Here is a 19048-nt window from a genome sequence, read left to right on the forward strand (position 1 = left end):
TGCCTCACACTGGTCGGTGTTCTGCGAGACACAGGAAGCCAGGCGGGACTGCCTGCTTGAAGGCGGGGCCACCAGCACAGACAGGAAGCGTACGGGAGCCTACCCCGCGCTCCTGTGATGAGGAGGGAGCCAGCGTGTGTCCCAGCGGGGCTCCCGTGCTAAGGGAGAGCCCCGCCTGCTGCTGGGCCTGGACCGCTGCCGCGATGAGTCTGGGGAGAGAAGAGGGGGGGCTCGAGGCACGTTACCCGTGCCCGCCCCCCCAGTGAGGGAAGCCCCGCGTGTGCCCGGTGAGTGTGTGAGGGTGTGTATGTGTTATCCACTTGCTGGGAATCTGGGACAGGAGATGTGCACGTCGCGTGGGTGAACGTGTGCGCACACATGGTGAAATCGCCTGCGCGTGCCCATCCTCTGTCCAACATTCCCAGCAAGTGGATAACAAAAGATCTTTCGCTGGACGCAACGCTTCGCGCTGCTAACACCAGCTTGACCTAAAAACAATTCAGGTGAAAGCGCCAGCTGTTCTTCTCACACCTGTCTCCCTTTCATGAACTAGAATCTGGAAAGGGTAGTTAACATCCATCTATGAGAGCATGCAGATTACAGTCAGCTACTCGAAGCTCCAGCACGTAAACCATAACAATCAGGGTTGTGTAAGACGTCCTTGGAACTGTAGACATTGGGAGACTATTTGTTGTTTTTGGCGCCTTGGACTGCTTTTAACGCCATTGCTCAACAGGGCCTCTTAGTCTATATTTCTTTCTTTCTTTCTTTCTTTATAAAGTTTTATATAGCGCGGACACTTTGTTTACTCTGTCCTGAACTGGTTCTCTTCAGACAGATATCAATTTGCACACATAAACAGCTGTGTTCAACGCATGCTTCCTGTAGATTGTTGTCCCCGCCCCGTCCTCTGTCTACATTTTATTGGACAGTTAGAACTCTTGGAAGTCCTACTCACCAACTAAGATCTCCTCCTACATCTTCATGCTAAGTTAAAGTGGCCCAGATTCCGCCAGCTGCAGAAAATAAAGCTTTACTTCCAGCTTTTAGCCTCCACAGTCCACGCCAACATACTTTGGAACTCACTCCTCCTGAATATAAGTCCTTGCCCATCCCGCGAGCCTTTCAGGAGGAACTTGAGACCCACCTAAAGAATTATCTTTACCCTACTTTCCCTCTGCTCGCTCTGTGGTGACTCTCCTCCCTCCCCCCCGCCCGTATGACCTTATCCAAGGACCTTGACCATTTTCATGCTCACCACACAACCCAGAATCTAAAAGCACTTATTGTTTTTCTTCCCTGCCCCCTTTCACTCCATGTTACTCAGTTTTTCCAGAATAAAATCAATTTGCTTTACATGCTGTGCATGTCCTGATAGCTAGGAGTATTTTAAAGAGGACAAGCAGCAGTGCTATTCCAAGAGAATTTCTACAGCATGGAACTTTACAAGAGAGATATTTAAAATCTTAAAGAAGGTAGTCATTTCTAACACATCTAGCCAAGACTATTCGTCAGATGCACATGCTAAGAGTCAGAGATACTTATTTCAGAAGGTTGCTTCTCTGCTGGGCTATGTATTCACAACCACGTCTGACCATTACCTATTGAACAGATCAGGCTTAATCAAGTTGAAAATCGATAGTCCCATCGCCAACATTCGGGTTGAAACACATTTTTCCACCAGACATGGTATTCATTATAGGAAGTCCAAATGGCATCTAGCACCTAGGTGACCTTTGCTTGTCACTTGGAATGAAAAACAGTGTGTGGTTCATTTCTCAGTGACCACCAAAATGATCAACGCCACTTTCGTAGAAATCAATTTCCCAAATGTGATTAAGAGTCTTACATCATGCGGTTTCAAAAGTTGTCCCTGCTCTGGCAGACCTTGCATGCTTTGCCCCAGTTTCTGGAGTATCCGCCTCTTGAATGATTTAATATCCTTTCGTAGGGCTTTGAAAACCTTCCTGTTTTAATTTGCTCCCTGTTTTAATGCTTCTGCTTTTTGTTACTGGATCTAGTGTTGTGTTGTGTCTACCCTTTCCCTGCGCCAGGACGCTCCTTCGCTGGAGCAGCTGTGCGCATTAAAATGCAAATAACATAACATAACATAGGGGAGCAAACAGGCTGGTGCTAGACCTGGCAGAGGTATTGACTGCACTTATTGAAGAGAGCAGTTAGTTTTCCTGGAAAGTAGGGCTTCACTGGCCGTACTAATGCTGTTGGTCAGTCTTGAACATGACATTTTGCTGCCCGGCTGGCTGAAGTGGTGAACTGCACTATGCCATAGCTTCTCTGCAATATTTTTAATATCAACAGGCAAGTATTGTGTGCGTTAGTGGTTTTGCTGAAGGGAAAAACAGGTTCATGTTTTTGAGGTGCCCCTCCAATTATGGGCCACCTCTTTGAAGGCACCAGAAACACAATCTATTAGTAGATAGCCATCTTGACTGAGTGACAGGCAATTAGCCAACCCCTTAATTCTGCAAAACGTCACCAGCGCACAGCAATAAGATGGTTAGATAATGGTGTGGTAGTCATCATTCTGATAAAGAAAGTGAAATCCTAAATGGTTTTTTTACCTTTGAATATCAGGTTAATGCTACGGAAACACTTTGGCAACTACATTCAGTTTCTAGCTATACTCTACCTTTTCTTTGAAGACAATGCTTGGCAGGCTGTTGCTTAATTTACCAAGCGCTCACAAATAGACTGCTACAACAAGCTATTTACTTAAAAATGATCAGTCGGCTTAGAAAATTCTGATCTAAGCAGCCAGTAATAATAATAATAATAAAACCATTTATAAAGCGCCTGGTTACCCAAAAACAGTGTGTCCCCGCGCCAGTAGAACGTTTGTGATTCCAGTCCTCGGAAAAAAAGCTGCTTATGGGAATATCTATAGAGGCAAAAAGATAATTGGTATAAAATATTCTTTCCTATGGCGTTAATGTAGTGCGCTGACTTGAGCAGCATATGAAAACTGATTTGTTTCTTGCTTTCTGGACTGCCATTGCGCTCTATGCCTTTGATCCCATTCAGCATATGTTTTTCATAAATACATTTGGGTTGTAAAGTTCTATTTGGTTTTCTCAGTTTTGACGCTGGGGGTTGACCATTACAGATTTTTCCACCATTGAGCCTTGTCACAGGGAAACATGCAGACAAGTTTGAGGAAATAATGATAAACACTTCTTTTTAAGGCATTTAAGCAGTGTTGTTATTTTTAAGTATTGTAGGTAACCGGCATTACCAGCCTGATTGGTACTAGCTTTCTTAACTTACAGTGAATGGAAGGGGCTGACTTAACTCTACTGGATTCAACATTGTGGCCTGCAAATTACACCAGATATCTGCAGCACATGCTTAACTTACTAATTTGTCTTGCTGGCTGTGAACTACTTCTATGTCAACATCAACAACTGCACTTGAATCAAATGTTATAGATGGTCATTTAAAGAGTATGTAAAGTTGTTGCGAATTTTGGGGGGCATGTGGAAAACACTTACATTTGGCCCAGGCAGCTGTAGAAGGTTACTTTTGATTGACAAGCACAGTGTCTATAACTGTTCTCTGCCAAGGCACAATGATGGACCTCAGGATACACCTTTTGGAAGGTTTAAGTCGAAGACCCTTTAAATATGGAGACATTAGTTCGTAGGAAAAAAGTACATATCGGTGGGTATGACTAATGAAAAACATAACAATTAAGGTTATCTTAGGATGCACTTTTATGTGACTCAAATGTTATTGAGTTGCATGTCCTGCCTGTTGGAGGTCCATTCATAAGACTGCACAAGAGCATGTTGTCCTTTCACATTAAATAGACAGTTGGATAACAAGCATAAACGTCTTTGTTCTGAGTATCATACTGAATTTAACAGAGTCTGCGCCTGATTTTAGATCACAGGTTTGGAGTAAATTGGGTATGTATTTTCCTCAAGTAAATACGTGCAGGAAATTGTGCTGCCAATGAAATGCATCTAGGGCACTGCTTTGTGTAAAGACAGCCGACAAAGACCATGTCTTCATATTTCACCCCATTGCCCTTGGGAAACTAGGAACCCGTACAAAAAACAACCAGCTACTGAGCAGTGATGGCATTCTCTTGAGCTAATGTTGCTCTCAGTTTCAGTGTGGCATTTATAAAAGGCTGCAGATATCACAATAGATTATGTACCCAGGACAAAAGAAATAAACAAGCATTTACAATGCAATGGTCTCGGCATTATTAAAGGTAGAGCTATTGGCATTGCTCATGACATTTTTTAATTTTTTTTTAAATCATAAATAATGGCATTGTCATTTACATTGCCAATAGCTTAATTGTTTGCATATGCGAGACCTATTGCATTAGCACCCACACACAGGGGGCAGGGGCAGGAGAGCAAGCACAACGAACGAGGGGGCAGGAGAGCAAGCACAAGCAACGAGGGGGCAGGGTCAGGGTCAGGAGAGCAAGCACAAGCAACAAGGGGGCAGGAGAGCAAGCACAACGAACGAGGGGGCAGGGGGCAGGAGAGCAAGCACAGCCAGGGGGGCAGGAGAGCAAGCACAGCCAGGGGGGCAGGGGGCAGGGGAGCAAGCACAACCAGGGGGCAGGGGAGCAAGCACAACCAGGGGGCAGGGGAGCAAGCACAACCAGGGGGCAGGGGAGCAAGCACAGCGAGGGGCAGGGGAGCAAGCACATCCAGGGGGCAGGGGAGCAAGCACAGCGAGGGAGCAGGGGAGCAAGCACAGCGAGGGGGCAGGGGAGCAAGCACAGCCAGGGGGCAGGAGAGCAAGCACAGCCAGGGGGCAGGAGAGCAAGCACAGCCAGGGGGCAGGAGAGCAAGCACAACCAGGGGGGAGGGGAGCAAGCACAACCAGGGGACAGGGGAGCAAGCACAACCAGGGGGCAGGGGAGTAAGCACAGCGAGGACGCAGGGGAGCAAGCCCAACCAGGGGGCAGGAGAGGAAGCACAGCCAGGGGGCAGGGGAGCAAGCACAGCCAGGGGGCAGGAGAGCAAGCACAGCCAGGGAGCAGTAGAGCAAGCACAGCCAGGGAGCAGGAGAGCAAGCACAGCCAGGGGGCAGGAGAGCAAGCACAGCGAGGGGGCAGGGGAACAAGCACAGCCAGGGGGCAGGAGATCAAGCACAGCCAAGGGGCAGGAGATCAAGCACAGCCAGGGGGCAGGAGAGCAAGCACAGCCAGGGAGCAGGAGAGCAAGCACTGCCAGGGGCAGGAGAGCAAGCACAGCCAGGGGGCGCAAGCACAGCCAGGGGGCAGGAGAGCAAGCACAGCGAGGGGGCAGGGGAACAAGCACAGCGAGGGGGCAGGGGAACAAGCACAGCGAGGGGGCAGGGGAGCAAGCACAGCCAGGGGGCAGGAGAGCAAGCACAGCCAGGGGGCAGGGGAGCAAGCACAGCCAGGGGGCAGGAGAGCAAGCACAGCCAGGGGCAGGAGAGCAAGCACAGCCAGGGGGCAGGAGAGCAAGCACAGCGAGGGGGCAGGGGAGCAAGCACAGCCAGGGGGCAGGGGAGCAAGCACAGCCAGGGGGCAGGAGAGCAAGCACAGCCAGGGGGGCAGGGGAGCAAGCACAGCGAGGGGGCAGGGGAACAAACACAGCCAGGGGGCAGGGGAGCAAGCACAGCCAGGGGAGCAGGGGAGCAAGCACAGCCAGGGGGGCAGGAGAGCAAGCACAGCCAGGGGGCAGGAGAGCAAGCACAGCCAGGGGACAGGAGAGCAAGCACAGCCAGGGGGCAGGAGAGCAAGCACAGCCAGGGGGCAGGAGAGCAAGCACAGCCAGGGAGCAGGAGAGCAAGCACAGCCAGGGGGCATAAGCACAGCCAGGGGCAGGAGAGCAAGCACAGCCAGGGGGCAGGAGAGCAAGCACAGCGAGGGGGCAGAGGAACAAGCACTGCGAGGGGGCAGGGGAGCAAGCACAGCCAGGGGGCAGGAGAGCAAGCACGGCCAGGGGGCAGGAGAGCAAGCACAGCCAGGGGGCAGGGGAACAAGCACAGCCAGGGGGCAGGGGAGCAAGCACAACCAGAGGGCAGGGGAGCAAGCACAACCAGAGGGCAGGGGAGCAAGCACAACCAGAGGGCAGGGAAGCAAGCACAACCAGGGGGCAGGGGAGCAAGCACAGCCAGGGGGGCAGGGGAGCAAGCACAGCGAGGGGGCAGGGGAGCAAGCACAGCGAGGGGGCAGGGGAGCAAGCACAGCCAGGGGGCAGGGGAACAAGCACACCGAGGGGGCAGGGGAGCAAGCACAACCAGGGGGCAGGGGAGCAAGCACAACCAGGGGGCAGGGAAGCAAGCACAACCAGGGGGCAGGGAAGCAAGCACAACCAGGGGGCAGGGGAGCAGGCACAGCGAGGGGCAGGGGAGCAAGCACAGCCAGGGGGCAGGAGAGCAAGCACAGCCAGGGGACAGGGGGGGAGCAAGCACAGCCAGGGGGGCAGGGGAGCAAGCACAGCCAGGGGCAGGAGAGCAAGCACAGCCAGGGGGCAGGAGAGCAAGCACAGCGAGGGGGCAGGGGAACAAGCACAGCGAGGGGGCAGGGGAGCAAGCACAGCCAGGGGGCAGGGGAGCAAGCACAGCCAGGGGGCAGGGGAGCAAGCACAGCCAGGGGGCAGGGGAGCAAGCACAGCCAGGGGGCAGGAGAGCAAGCACAGCCAGGGGCAGGAGAGCAAGCACAGCCAGGGGGCAGGAGAGCAAGCACAGCGAGGGGGCAGGGGAGCAAGCACAGCCAGGGGAGCAAGCACAGCCAGGGGGCAGGAGAGCAAGCACAGCCAGGGGGGCAGGGGAACAAGCACAGCCAGGGGGCAGGGGAGCAAGCACAGCCAGGGGAGCAGGGGAGCAAGCACAGCCAGGGGGCAGGAGAGCAAGCACAGCCAGGGGGCAGGAGAGCAAGCACAGCCAGGGGGCAGGAGAGCAAGCACAGCCAGGGGACAGGAGAGCAAGCACAGCCAGGGAGCAGGAGAGCAAGCACAGCCAGGGGGCATAAGCACAGCCAGGGGCAGGAGAGCAAGCACAGCTAGGGGGCAGGAGAGCAAGCACAGCGAGGGGGCAGAGGAACAAGCACTGCGAGGGGGCAGGGGAGCAAGCACAGCCAGGGGCAGGAGAGCAAGCACAGCCAGGGGCAGGAGAGCAAGCACAGCCAGGGGGCAGGGGAGCAAGCACAGCCAGGGGGCAGGAGAGCAAGCACAGCCAGGGAGCAGTAGAGCAAGCACAGCCAGGGAGCAGGAGAGCAAGCACAGCCAGGGGGCAGGAGAGCAAGCACAGCGAGGGGGCAGGGGAACAAGCACAGCCAGGGGGCAGGGGAGCAAGCACAGCCAAGGGGCAGGAGATCAAGCACAGCCAAGGGGCAGGAGAGCAAGCACAGCCAGGGGGCAGGAGAGCAAGCACAGCCAGGGAGCAGGAGAGCAAGCACTGCCAGGGGCAGGAGAGCAAGCACAGCCAGGGGGCAGAAGCACAGCCAGGGGCAGGAGAGCAAGCACAGCCAGGGGGCAGGAGAGCAAGCACAGCGAGGGGGCAGGGGAACAAGCACAGCGAGGGGGCAGGGGAGCAAGCACAGCGAGGGGGCGGGGAGCAAGCACAGCCAGGGGGCAGGAGAGCAAGCACAGCCAGGGGGCAGGGGAGCAAGCACAGCCAGGGGGCAGGAGAGCAAGCACAGCCAGGGGCAGGAGAGCAAGCACAGCCAGGGGGCAGGAGAGCAAGCACAGCCAGGGGGCAGGGGAGCAAGCACAGCCAGGGGGCAGGGGAGCAAGCACAGCCAGGGGGCAGGAGAGCAAGCACAGCCAGGGGGGCAGGGGGGCAGGGGAGCAAGCACAGCGAGGGGGCAGGGGAGCAAGCACAGCCAGGGGGCAGGGGAGCAAGCACAGCCAGGGGAGCAGGGGAGCAAGCACAGCCAGGGGGCAGGAGAGCAAGCACAGCCAGGGGGCAGGAGCACAGCCAGGGGAGCAGGGGAGCAAGCACAGCCAGGGGGCAGGAGAGCAAGCACAGCCAGGGGGCAGGAGAGCAAGCACAGCCAGGGGACAGGAGAGCAAGCACAGCCAGGGGGCAGGAGAGCAAGCACAGCCAGGGAGCAGGAGAGCAAGCACAGCCAGGGGGCATAAGCACAGCCAGGGGCAGGAGAGCAAGCACAGCCAGGGGGCAGGAGAGCAAGCACAGCGAGGGGGCAGAGGAACAAGCACTGCGAGGGGGCAGGGGAGCAAGCACAGCCAGGGGGCAGGAGAGCAAGCACAGCCAGGGGCAGGAGAGCAAGCACAGCCAGGGGGCAGGAGAGCAAGCACAGCCAGGGGGCAGGGGAACAAGCACAGCCAGGGGGCAGGGGAGCAAGCACAACCAGAGGGCAGGGGAGCAAGCACAACCAGAGGGCAGGGGAGCAAGCACAACCAGAGGGCAGGGAAGCAAGCACAACCAGGGGGCAGGGGAGCAAGCACAGCCAGGGGGGCAGGGGAGCAAGCACAGCGAGGGGGCAGGGGAGCAAGCACAGCGAGGGGGCAGGGGAGCAAGCACAGCCAGGGGGCAGGGGAACAAGCACACCGAGGGGGCAGGGGAGCAAGCACAACCAGGGGGCAGGGAAGCAAGCACAACCAGGGGGCAGGGAAGCAAGCACAACCAGGGGGCATGGGAGCAGGCACAGCGAGGGGCAGGGGAGCAAGCACAGCCAGGGGGCAGGAGAGCAAGCACAGCCAGGGGACAGGTGGGGAGCAAGCACAGCCAGGGGGGCAGGGGAGCAAGCACAGCCAGGGGCAGGAGAGCAAGCACAGCCAGGGGGCAGGAGAGCAAGCACAGCGAGGGGGCAGGGGAACAAGCACAGCGAGGGGGCAGGGGAGCAAGCACAGCGAGGGGGCAGGGGAGCAAGCACAGCCAGGGGGCAGGGGAGCAAGCACAGCCAGGGGGCAGGGGAGCAAGCACAGCCAGGGGGCAGGAGAGCAAGCACAGCCAGGGGCAGGAGAGCAAGCACAGCCAGGGGGCAGGAGAGCAAGCACAGCGAGGGGGCAGGGGAGCAAGCACAGCCAGGGGGCAGGGGAGCAAGCACAGCCAGGGGACAGGAGAGCAAGCACAGCCAGGGGGGCAGGGGAACAAGCACAGCCAGGGGGCAGGGGAGCAAGCACAGCCAGGGGAGCAGGGGAGCAAGCACAGCCAAGGGGCAGGAGAGCAAGCACAGCCAGGGGGCAGGAGAGCAAGCACAGCCAGGGGGCAGGAGAGCAAGCACAGCCAGGGGACAGGAGAGCAAGCACAGCCAGGGGGCAGGAGAGCAAGCACAGCCAGGGAGCAGGAGAGCAAGCACAGCCAGGGGGCATAAGCACAGCCAGGGGCAGGAGAGCAAGCACAGCCAGGGGGCAGGAGAGCAAGCACAGCGAGGGGGCAGAGGAACAAGCACTGCGAGGGGGCAGGGGAGCAAGCACAGCCAGGGGCAGGAGAGCAAGCACAGCCAGGGGGCAGGAGAGCAAGCACAGCCAGGGGGCAGGGGAACAAGCACAGCCAGGGGGCAGGGGAGCAAGCACAACCAGAGGGCAGGGGAGCAAGCACAACCAGAGGGCAGGGGAGCAAGCACAACCAGAGGGCAGGGGAGCAAGCACAACCAGAGGGCAGGGGAGCAAGCACAACCAGAGGGCAGGGGAGCAAGCACAACCAGGGGGCAGGGGAGCAAGCACAGCGAGGGGCAGGGGAGCAAGCACAGCCAGGGGGCAGGGGAGCAAACACAGCCAGGGGTCAGGAGAGCAAGCACAGCCAGGAGGCAGGGGAGCAAGCACAGCCAGGGGGGCAGGGGAGCAAGCACAGCGAGGGGGCAGAGGAGCAAGCACAGCGAGGGGGCAGGAGAGCAAGCACAGCCAGGGGGCAGGGGAGCAAGCACAACCAGGGGGCAGGGAAGCAAGCACAACCAGGGGGCAGGGGAGCAAGCACAGCGAGGGGCAGGGGAGCAAGCACAGCCAGGGGGCAGGAGAGCAAGCACAGCCAGGGGACAGGGGAGCAAGCACAGCCAGAAGGGCAGGGGAGCAAGCACAGCGAGGGGGCAGGGGAGCAAGCACAGTGAGGGGGCAGGAGAGCAAGCACAACCAGGGGGCAGGAGAGCAAGCACAGCCAGGGGGCAGGGGAGCAAGCACAGCCAGGGGGCAGGGGAGCAAGCACAGCCAGGGGGCAGGAGAGCAAGCACAGCGAGGGGGCAGGGGAGCAAGCACAGCAGGGGGCAGGAGAGCAAGCACAGCCAGGGGGCAGGAGAGCAAGCACAGCCAGGGAGCAGGAGAGCAAGCACAGCCAGGGGGCAGAAGCACAGCCAGGGGGCAGGAGAGCAAGCACAGCCAGGGGGCAGGAGAGCAAGCACAGCCAGGGGGCAGGAGAGCAAGCACAGCCAGGGGGCAGGGGAACAAGCACTGCGAGGGGGCAGGGGAGCAAGCACAGCCAGGGGGCAGGGGAGCAAGCACAGCCAGGGGGCAGGGGAGCAAGCACAGCCAGGGGGCAGGGGAGCAAGCACAGCCAGGGGGCAGGAGAGCAAGCACAGCCAGGGGGCAGGAGAGCAAGCACAGCCAGGGGGCAGGATAGCAAGCACAGCCAGGGAGCAGGAGAGCAAGCACAGCCAGGGGGCAGGGGAGCAAGCACAGCCAGGGGGCAGGAGAGCACGCACAGCCAGGGGGGCAGGGGAGCAAGCACAGCCAGGGGGCAGGAGAGCAAGCACAGCCAGGGGGCAGGAGAGCAAGCACAGCCAGGGGGCAGGGGAGCAAGCACAGCCAGTGGGCAGGGGAACAAGCACAGCGAGGGGGCAGGGGAGCAAGCACAACCAGGGGGCAGGGGAGCAAGCACAGCGAGGGGGCAGGAGAGCAAGCACAGCAGAGCCATTACTCGGCACCTCCAATGCCTGCCCAGAGTGGAGGTTAATGAGGCGCCCTTAGCTCCAGTACCACAGCTGCAGGTCAGTCTCGTCCTCCAGGAATGGTCGAATCTGGACAGCCCCCCCCCCCTTCTCGGCTGCCAGTGAGTAGAGAACAGGGGAACGTGTCGACTTGTAGGAAGTAGGGGCAGAGCACGCTCTTCAGCTGCTCCTGGATGCCCGGGTTGGGGGATCAGCCACCAGTGCTTCTGCTGCCCTCGGGGGCTGCCGTCTGGTTCTGGGGGGCGTCTGGCAGAGCATTGAGACCACGGAGCAGTCCTCTGAGTCCACAGCCAGCACACCGCCCCCTCCGGCAGCGCACCCAGGAGGCAGGGGCGGGGGGCAGAGAAGGCATGTTGAATCCGCTTGCACTGCAGGTAGTCCAGGCGAGGGCGGCCCCTGTGGCGCGGTTGCTTAGCCTGGCACCGTCCACCCATGCCCAGAGCTGCCCCTCTGCCTGCGCCTCGTCGTAGTCCTTCTCCGAGGGCGTGCTCTGGTTGGCTCGGCTGGTCAGCAGCTGGCACTGCCCACGTGCCTGCAGGAAGTACCAGCTCTGCCCCCCAGGGCGGGACAGGTTGGCATGGGAGGGCAGGTGCCTGGCAGGGAAGTCCAGGGCCACGTTCCTGGTGAGGGGCCCCCCGTACACGAGGCCTGCGGGGCCCGTGTCTCGCCTTCTGCGGAGCAGTGCCGGGCCCCGGGCGGGGCTGGCACTCCCCGCGGAGCTGTTGCGCTTTTGCCATCCAGAGTGCCCTGCGGGTATGAGGGGCGCAGACAGTCTTTAGGTTGGCGTGGCATTGAGCCCCCACCCCAACCCCCGGACGAGCATTTCGGAGGCATCCACTGGCCCTGGTCTGCGGATGAGTTCTGGGGAGGCTTGGCGCCGCTTGTCAAGGAGCCCAGGGTGTCGCCCCGGGGCTCTGTTGTCACAGCACTTTAGGACGAGGGCCGAGCGCCGGGCAGCATAGTGCCTCTCAGGAGAGGGTGTGAAGTGCTCTCGGTTACTGGGCTTCTGCTGAGAGGCCCTTCGCCCTCTGCAAAGTCTGCAGGCAGCGAGAGGCCACGTGTGCGCAGAGAGCTGACGCCTGGGACCGATAGATTTAGGGCGCTATGATGGCCTGGGTATGGTAGCACTCTAAATAAGAGGCGCAGTTGAGAAATGTTAGAGGGGTGCTGTACAGGGGGTAATATAGACATGTCTTACCTCACATTGGATGTATTTTTTCCTCCACTCGGGGGTGATGTGGGCCGAAAGATGCTCCACAAACTTCATGCTGCCCCCGGAATCGCTGCCGTCAGCGGGTCATAGAGGGTTACACGGACCTGGGACCCGCTCCCTCCCGTGTGTGTCCCTTTCACGGTTCCTCTGCCCTTCTCTCCTGTTCCTTTTCACTGTAACCCTCCTTTCCTTTCCCTCCCTCTACACTCTCTTTCCTCCTCTCTCTGCTTCTCAGCCCCTCTCCTTGTTTTCCCTCCCTCACCTCCCTCTCCCCTGTCTGCGGACCCGCAGCCATCTTCAGAGCGCTCACTACGTCTGCGCATTTCACCCGGCGTGACGTCATCGTCATGGTAACCACCTCCTCCTTCCCAGCGATCAGAGGCAACCTACACCTTAGGGGAGGAGCGTAAAATGTCAACAGCCAATCCGAAGGTGCTGAGGAGGAGTTAAAATCGAGGGTCATGCGTACGTCTCTGCCTTACAAAAAAACCCGCCTATTAGTAAACAGAAAACCGGGGAGGGTGATGGTGCGTGGGGACAGAAGGGAGCGGAGCGGCCCGGATGGTAAAGACTGCAAAGCATGTCGGCCGAGAACTATTTTTTCAGCGCTAACAACTAACAAGAACTGAACCATTTTCAGTATTATTTTGTTTACATCCTCTGCCTACCTGTACCGTGGCCGCTATGTTCAAAAGGGTCAGCGTAACATTTATGGAACGGAAGGGCTTTACGGTGTAAGGTTCCATACCGAAGTACAGCCTCTGTTGACTTCGGAGCCTGATAGAAATATACAACACTTCAGTCGGAAATTGGCCTTCTAAGTTGAAAACACGCGATGCAATAATGTTAAAAAAAAGACTGCATTCTCAAAGGCAAGAGAGGAGCGCTCCACACGACCATGTTTCTCCGAGGTGAGGCAGGAATGCCTCTGAGAAAGCATTGTCTTTTTCAGATTCGGGGGCGTGGTTTTCGTTCTCTCCTCTTCCCATTGGCTGGAAGGTAAAATTCCAGCCAATGGGAAGAGGAGAGAACAAAAACAAGAAAGAAGAGAAAAAACACTCCCCCGAATCTGGAAAAGTCAGGGCTTGAACCGAGTTATGCCCCTCTCCTCCAATGGCTGGCCTCTGTTTAGGAAGCCAGCCAATGGAGAAGAGGGGCGGGTTCAAGCCCCCTACTAAGAGACAATAATTCTAGGCTGCGCGAGCACTGCTGCGCAGTGCAACGCTTGTCCGAGACCTAAAAACAGAACATCCAACTCTTTGTCTCATTCGGAATTCAAACCAGAGTCTGCCAGTTACCAAGTTTTGTTTTAGTTGTAGTAATTTTGTACCCACATGATTAGCATTTAGACCACTACAAGGGCTCAATGGGCTACTGTAGCTTTAATACCTCTGCATAGCTGCTCGTTTGAACCCTGAAGTTACAAAACATCACTGGCTTGATACAGACACAAGGAGAGTATGTGAGACAAGCAGTGATGAACTGGTGAAAACCCCTAAGCCACCGCCTATCTTGTGGTACTACTGGCTAGCCAGTGTACAGCATGTGACATATTCATGCAGAAACATCAGCCCTCCTCCGCCCCGAGCCAATTAATGAGCGTTTCGTGTGCCTAAATCCTAGCCAGCTAGCATGCACATACAGCCAAATACAAGACACAAACGCAATCCGAATATTGGAACCAGTCTTCCGGGCGTTGTGTACCACTGCTCTCTGTCATCGAGGGTCTGTATTAGAGGATCTTACTGTCGACAACTCCGCAATGAACATTTTCAGAAAACAAGCAGAACTTTTTTTTTTTATTCAACCACTAGATGGCAGAACGTACACACCACGCGTGAATCTGTATTTTCAGTGTCAAAAAGTATTGCTTTATTAAAGTTATTTTTTTCGTTTCCCACGTGCTAGAACGACAGTGAATCCTGCACGTCAGTGACCCTAACTCATTGTGTATTTATGTGCCGCGTGGTGTGTATGTCCGTTTACCAATGAAACCCTCTTGAATGCCCTCTGGACTAGGCCCCCTCTCCGCCCCCCCAAAAACTGGACTCTGTCTTGTTGTTTGCGAAAAGAGGGATCTGCCTATCCAATGTGGCAACTAGTAAAAATAGTGGGATTTTATTTTTATGATGCAGCATGTCGAGTCTTTCTAGCGAAACTAGTCCAGCAAATTATTTCCTTCAAGGGTACATGTCACTATTATGTCACTGTCGATTTTACAATAAACTACACATTCTTTTTATCAATAGATAACTATGGTTTTACTGCTGCATTACGTTACATTTTGCAGTTTCAAAAATAATTCAGTGGACAAGTTGTAGTTTTTATCTTGTAATAGAATGTGGCCTTCATTATTTAAGATGCTGGTTGGTGACATAGTGTGGAGGGGCCAGACAGGGAGGCAAATAAAGTGGGAACCTCACAGATTTGACCAATGCTGTGCCAGCATGGATATCAGTGATTGCCGAGGCCCTGCATTGCTCATAATGGCACAGCGTTGAAGAAACTTGGTAGGGCAGAACCGTGGCGTTGGACTATGTAGGTTAAAGGAAGCTGATGGTGAAGAGAGATAGTGATTGGGTTTATAGATCACTCTAAAGGCCTATGCTAAACCTGTGGTAAGCTTGACACAAAGTAAAACGCATTGTTGTGTGACACTTGTTAGGAATACGATGATGATATAAAGCTCAGAGCCCTTCAAATGAGAACATTCTCAATCAGGGAAGGATTTCTGGGATGAAGGCAGTGGTTTCCCCACTGTTATTCCATCATCTTCAGAAATTATGCCTGTTTAGAGAACTCCATTTCGGAGTCTTCTTTTTTGCATCGAACTCTGGCTCATTAGCCTCTTTATATAATTGAAGCACTGAACCTACTGACCATGACATCTCTCCTATCTGTCCTCCTTCTTTTTAGGACCAAGAACGGCGAACCCCACTGCATGCTGCTGCCTATCTGGGTGATGTCTTTATTATCGAGCTCTTGATATTATCAGGTGAGGACTGTTGCTAAAAAGACCAGTGTTGCTATTCAGTGCTTAATTTGTAAAGAAATGAGTGCTGGTGTCCAAAGCTCTGCTCAGAAGCTGTGATTTGCGCAAATAAATGTCCCAGAATACCAAGGCTGCACAGACTTCAATCCACCTCAGGCCTCTTTAATCCACATGACACTCCCTGTCCCTTTATCTCACTCTTTCCCTTTTGAGGCATGTTTTCAGTCTTTTCCTGCCTTCTTTCCCATTTGTGAGTTTCTCCCTTTCTTTCGATAAATATCAGATGAGAACAAATAAATGCTGGTCTTAGAACATGAGTGCCAGTCCTTAAACAAGCATTTACAATGCAATGGTCTCGGCAATATTATAGGTAGAGCTATTGGTATTGCTCATTATTTTTTTATCTTTTTTGTATCCCTAAATAAATGGCATTGTCATTTCTATTGGCATTAGCTTATTTTTTTGCATATGTGATACCTATTGCATTAGCAGAGAGAGAGGTATTGAAATAGAGAGAGAGTGAGGTAGTGAGAGAGAGAGTGAGGAAGATAGAGAGTGAGGTAGTGAGATAGAGAGAGTGAGGTAGTGAAAGAGTGAGGTAGTGAGGGAGAGGGATGTTGTGAGGTAGTGAGATATAAGCAGAGTGTGATGTTGTGATGTAGTGAGATAGAGAGAGAGGTAGCGAAAGAGAGAGTGAAAATGAGTTAGTGAGATAGAGTGAGGTAGTGAGCTAGAGAGTGATTGAGGTAGTGAGTTAGAGAGAGAGTGAAGTTGTGAGGTTGTGAGCTAGAGAGTGAGGTAGTGAGAGAGTGAGGTAGTGAGGTTTTGAGAGAGAGACGTTGTGAGATAGTGAGGTAGTAAGATAGATAGAGTGGAGTAGTGAGGTAGAGAGAGTTATGTAGTGAGAGAGAGGTAGATAGAGAGTGAGGTAGTGAGAGACAGAGAGAGTGAGGTAGTGAAAGAGTGAGGTAGAGAGGGATGTTCTGAGGTAGTGAGATGGAAACAGTGAGTGAGTTTGTGAGGTAGTGAGGTAGAGAGAGTGAGGTAGTGAAAGAGAGTGAAAGTGACTTAGTGAGATAGAAAGAAAGAGAGTGAGGTAGTGAGATAGAGAGAGAGAGTGAGGTAGTGAGTTAGAGAGAGAGTGAAGTTGTGAGGTAGTGAGATAGAGAGTGAGTTAGTGAGAGAGTGATGTAGTGAATTTTTGAGGGAGTGAGTCGTGATATAGTGAGGTAGTGAGAGTGAGATAGAAATAGATAGAGTGAGGTAGTGAGATAGAGAGAGAGTAAAGTTGTGAGGTAGTGTGTTAGAGAGTGATGTAGTGAGAGAGTGATGTATGTAGAGATAGTGATGCAATGTGGTATTGAAAGAGTTATTTAGTGAGGTAGTGAGATTGTGAAGCTGTGAGATAGAGAGTGAGTTAGTGAGAGAGAGGGAAGTAGTGAGAGAGAGAGTGAAGTAGTGAGAGAGAGAGAGTGAAATAGTCCACATTTGTAAAGCGCACAATCACCCGTAAGGGTCTCTAGGCGCTGGGGGCCGTCGGGAAGATTAAGCGAGCTATTGCCCAGAGTCACATGCTGCTGGGCTACCCTGCCGCCGGAGCCGGGGATCGAACCGTGGTCCCCAGATTCCAGCGTCAGTCGCCCTGGCCGCGGCATAGTGAAGTAGTGAGAGAAATAGTGAAGTAGTGAGAGAGAGTGAGTCAGGGAGAGTGAGTTAGTGAGAGAGTGAGAGAGTGAGTGAGTTAGTGAGAGAGTGAGTGAGTGAGAGAGAGAGTGAGGTAGTGAGAGAGTGATGTATGTAGAGATAGTGATGCAATGTGGTATTGAAAGAGTTATTTAGTGAGGTAGTGAGATTGTGAAGCTGTGAGATAGAGAGTGAGTTAGTGAGAGAGAGTGAAGTAGTGAGAGAGAGAGTGAAGTAGTGAGAGAGAGTGAAATAGTGAGAGAGATAGTGAAGTAGTGAGAGAGATAGTGAAGTAGTGAGAGAGAGTGAGTCAGTGAGAGGGAGAGTGAGTTAGTGAGAGAGAGAGTGAGTTAGTAAGAGAGAGAGTGAGTTAGTGAGAGAGTGAGTGAGTTAGTGAGAGAGAGTGAGGTAGTGAGAGAGAGAGAGCCAACTACACACACATACAGACCCACCCACACAGAGTCACACACACACAAAGTGTATCACCCACAGACACACATACAGAGCCACATACACACACAGCGCAGCAAGCACAGCGAGGGGGCAGGGAAACAACTCCGCTTCTCTGATCCATTTGTGACTCACCACCTTCACTTCTCCTACCACACAGCGCCTAGAGGCAGCACAGCGTTGTGCAATTGCATTCATGAATTCATGACGCTCACAGCTCGGAGGCAAGGCTGCAAAGCGGTTTGTGGCCCTATGTTTTTCATAGCTGTCAAGGGATTGTATTACATATCTTTCACCTTCAGGCACATTACATCGTAAATGGCAAATGTGATGCTAATGGCTTCAGTACGTTCAAAAACAACGCTTCGACCATTAGTACTACCTAGAGACGTAACTAGCTGTTTTAATAACATACGATTACTAGTGTAATTTAAGTCAAAACAGACTTAGCTGCAGGGAGCACGGCTGTAAATGTCCCCGGACCCAGTGCCAGGTTTTACATCGGTCAAGCCTATATTCCCATTTATTCGACACCTGCCCTTGCAGTTTGTGATAGAATACAACGAGTTCAGTTAGACAATACAACACAAGTCCTACGAACAACTGTGGCACCCCAGAGCCTCTATGGACTCTAATTAAGCAATGCAGGCGGTGAGCCACGGGGCTCTACATACAAAATGCCGCCTTTGCCCTGGTGGGCTTTTAAAACCAATGGTGCCTCCTCGAGCCTCTCGGGGCTCTGACAGAACTGTGGCGCCTTCTTGAGCATCGTGGGCTCTTAGACAACAAAATGCCCCAAAGATACTGGAGCCTCGCTGGGCTCTATCTTATACTCTGCCCCCGAGCCTCTAAGACTCTCTGAAGGTGTGCCCCCTGCCCGTCTACACTCACCGGGCTCTGTGGACTCCTGCGGAGGCTCGGAGGGAACAGCACGTCTCCTCTGCCTGGCGGCTCTTCTGTTCTCCCTTGGCTTCTCCTCTGGTGCCGCGGGTGGTTATCGGAACCGCTCCGTGCACAGCGGTGCACATCGCTGCAGGGGGACGCCACGGGCCATGTTGGACCTACAAAACAGAAAAAAACATAACATTAGCAAAATAGAAGACATAGCTTACCTCAAACTGCAAAAACCAGCGTATCGGAACCGCTCCGTGCACATCGGTGCACATCGCTGCAGGGGGACGCCACGGGCCAAGTTGGACCTACAAAACAGAAAAAAAACATAACATTAGCAAAATAGAAGACATAGCTTACCTCAAACTGCAAAAACCAGCGTATCGGAACCGCTCCGTGCACAGCGGTGCACATCGCTGCAGGGGGACACAATGGGCCAAGTTGGACCTAGAAAACAAAGATGAAACATAAAATTAGCAAAAATAAACAAAATGGCTTACCTCTAAACGGAAACAACAACAACATACATACACGCCTGAAGAACTTTGTGCATAGTAGTGCACACAGCTGCAGGGGTACGCCACGGGCCATGTTGTACCTAGAAAAAGGAAAAAAAACATAACATTAGTAAAATGGAAAACATAGCTTACCTCAAACTGCAAAAACCAGCGTATCAGAACCGCTCCGTGCACATCGGTGCACATCGCTGCAGGGGGACGCAATGGGCCAAGTTGGACCTAGAAAACAAAGATGAAACATAACATTAGCAAAATAGAAGACATAGCTTACCTCAAACTGCAAAAACCAGCGTATCGGAACAGCTTCGTGCACATCGGTGCACATCGCTGCAGGGGGACGCCACGGGCCATGTTGGACCTACAAAACAGATAAAAAACATAACGTTAGCAAAATAGAAGACATAGCTTACCTCAAACTGCAAAAACCAGCGCATCGGAAC

The 19048-nt window shown here is 54.2% G+C and overlaps 1 protein-coding gene across 3 annotated transcripts in view; it reads left to right on the forward strand.

Annotated features, from left to right (window-relative positions):
- The window catches only part of ANKRD52 (ankyrin repeat domain 52), a 387356-nt gene that overhangs the window by 64771 nt on the left and 303537 nt on the right, over positions 1-19048 (forward strand). For all 3 annotated transcript variants that reach the window (XM_078686163.1, XM_078686164.1, XM_078686168.1), the window contains exon 3: positions 14991-15069. In XM_078686163.1, the coding sequence (XP_078542289.1) occupies positions 14991-15069 (79 nt within the window). The remainder of the gene's footprint in view (positions 1-14990; positions 15070-19048) is intronic.

This window comes from Lissotriton helveticus, chromosome 1_1 (assembly GCF_964261635.1).
Source record: "Lissotriton helveticus chromosome 1_1, aLisHel1.1, whole genome shotgun sequence".
In the NCBI taxonomy this organism is placed as follows: domain Eukaryota; kingdom Metazoa; phylum Chordata; class Amphibia; order Caudata; family Salamandridae; genus Lissotriton; species Lissotriton helveticus.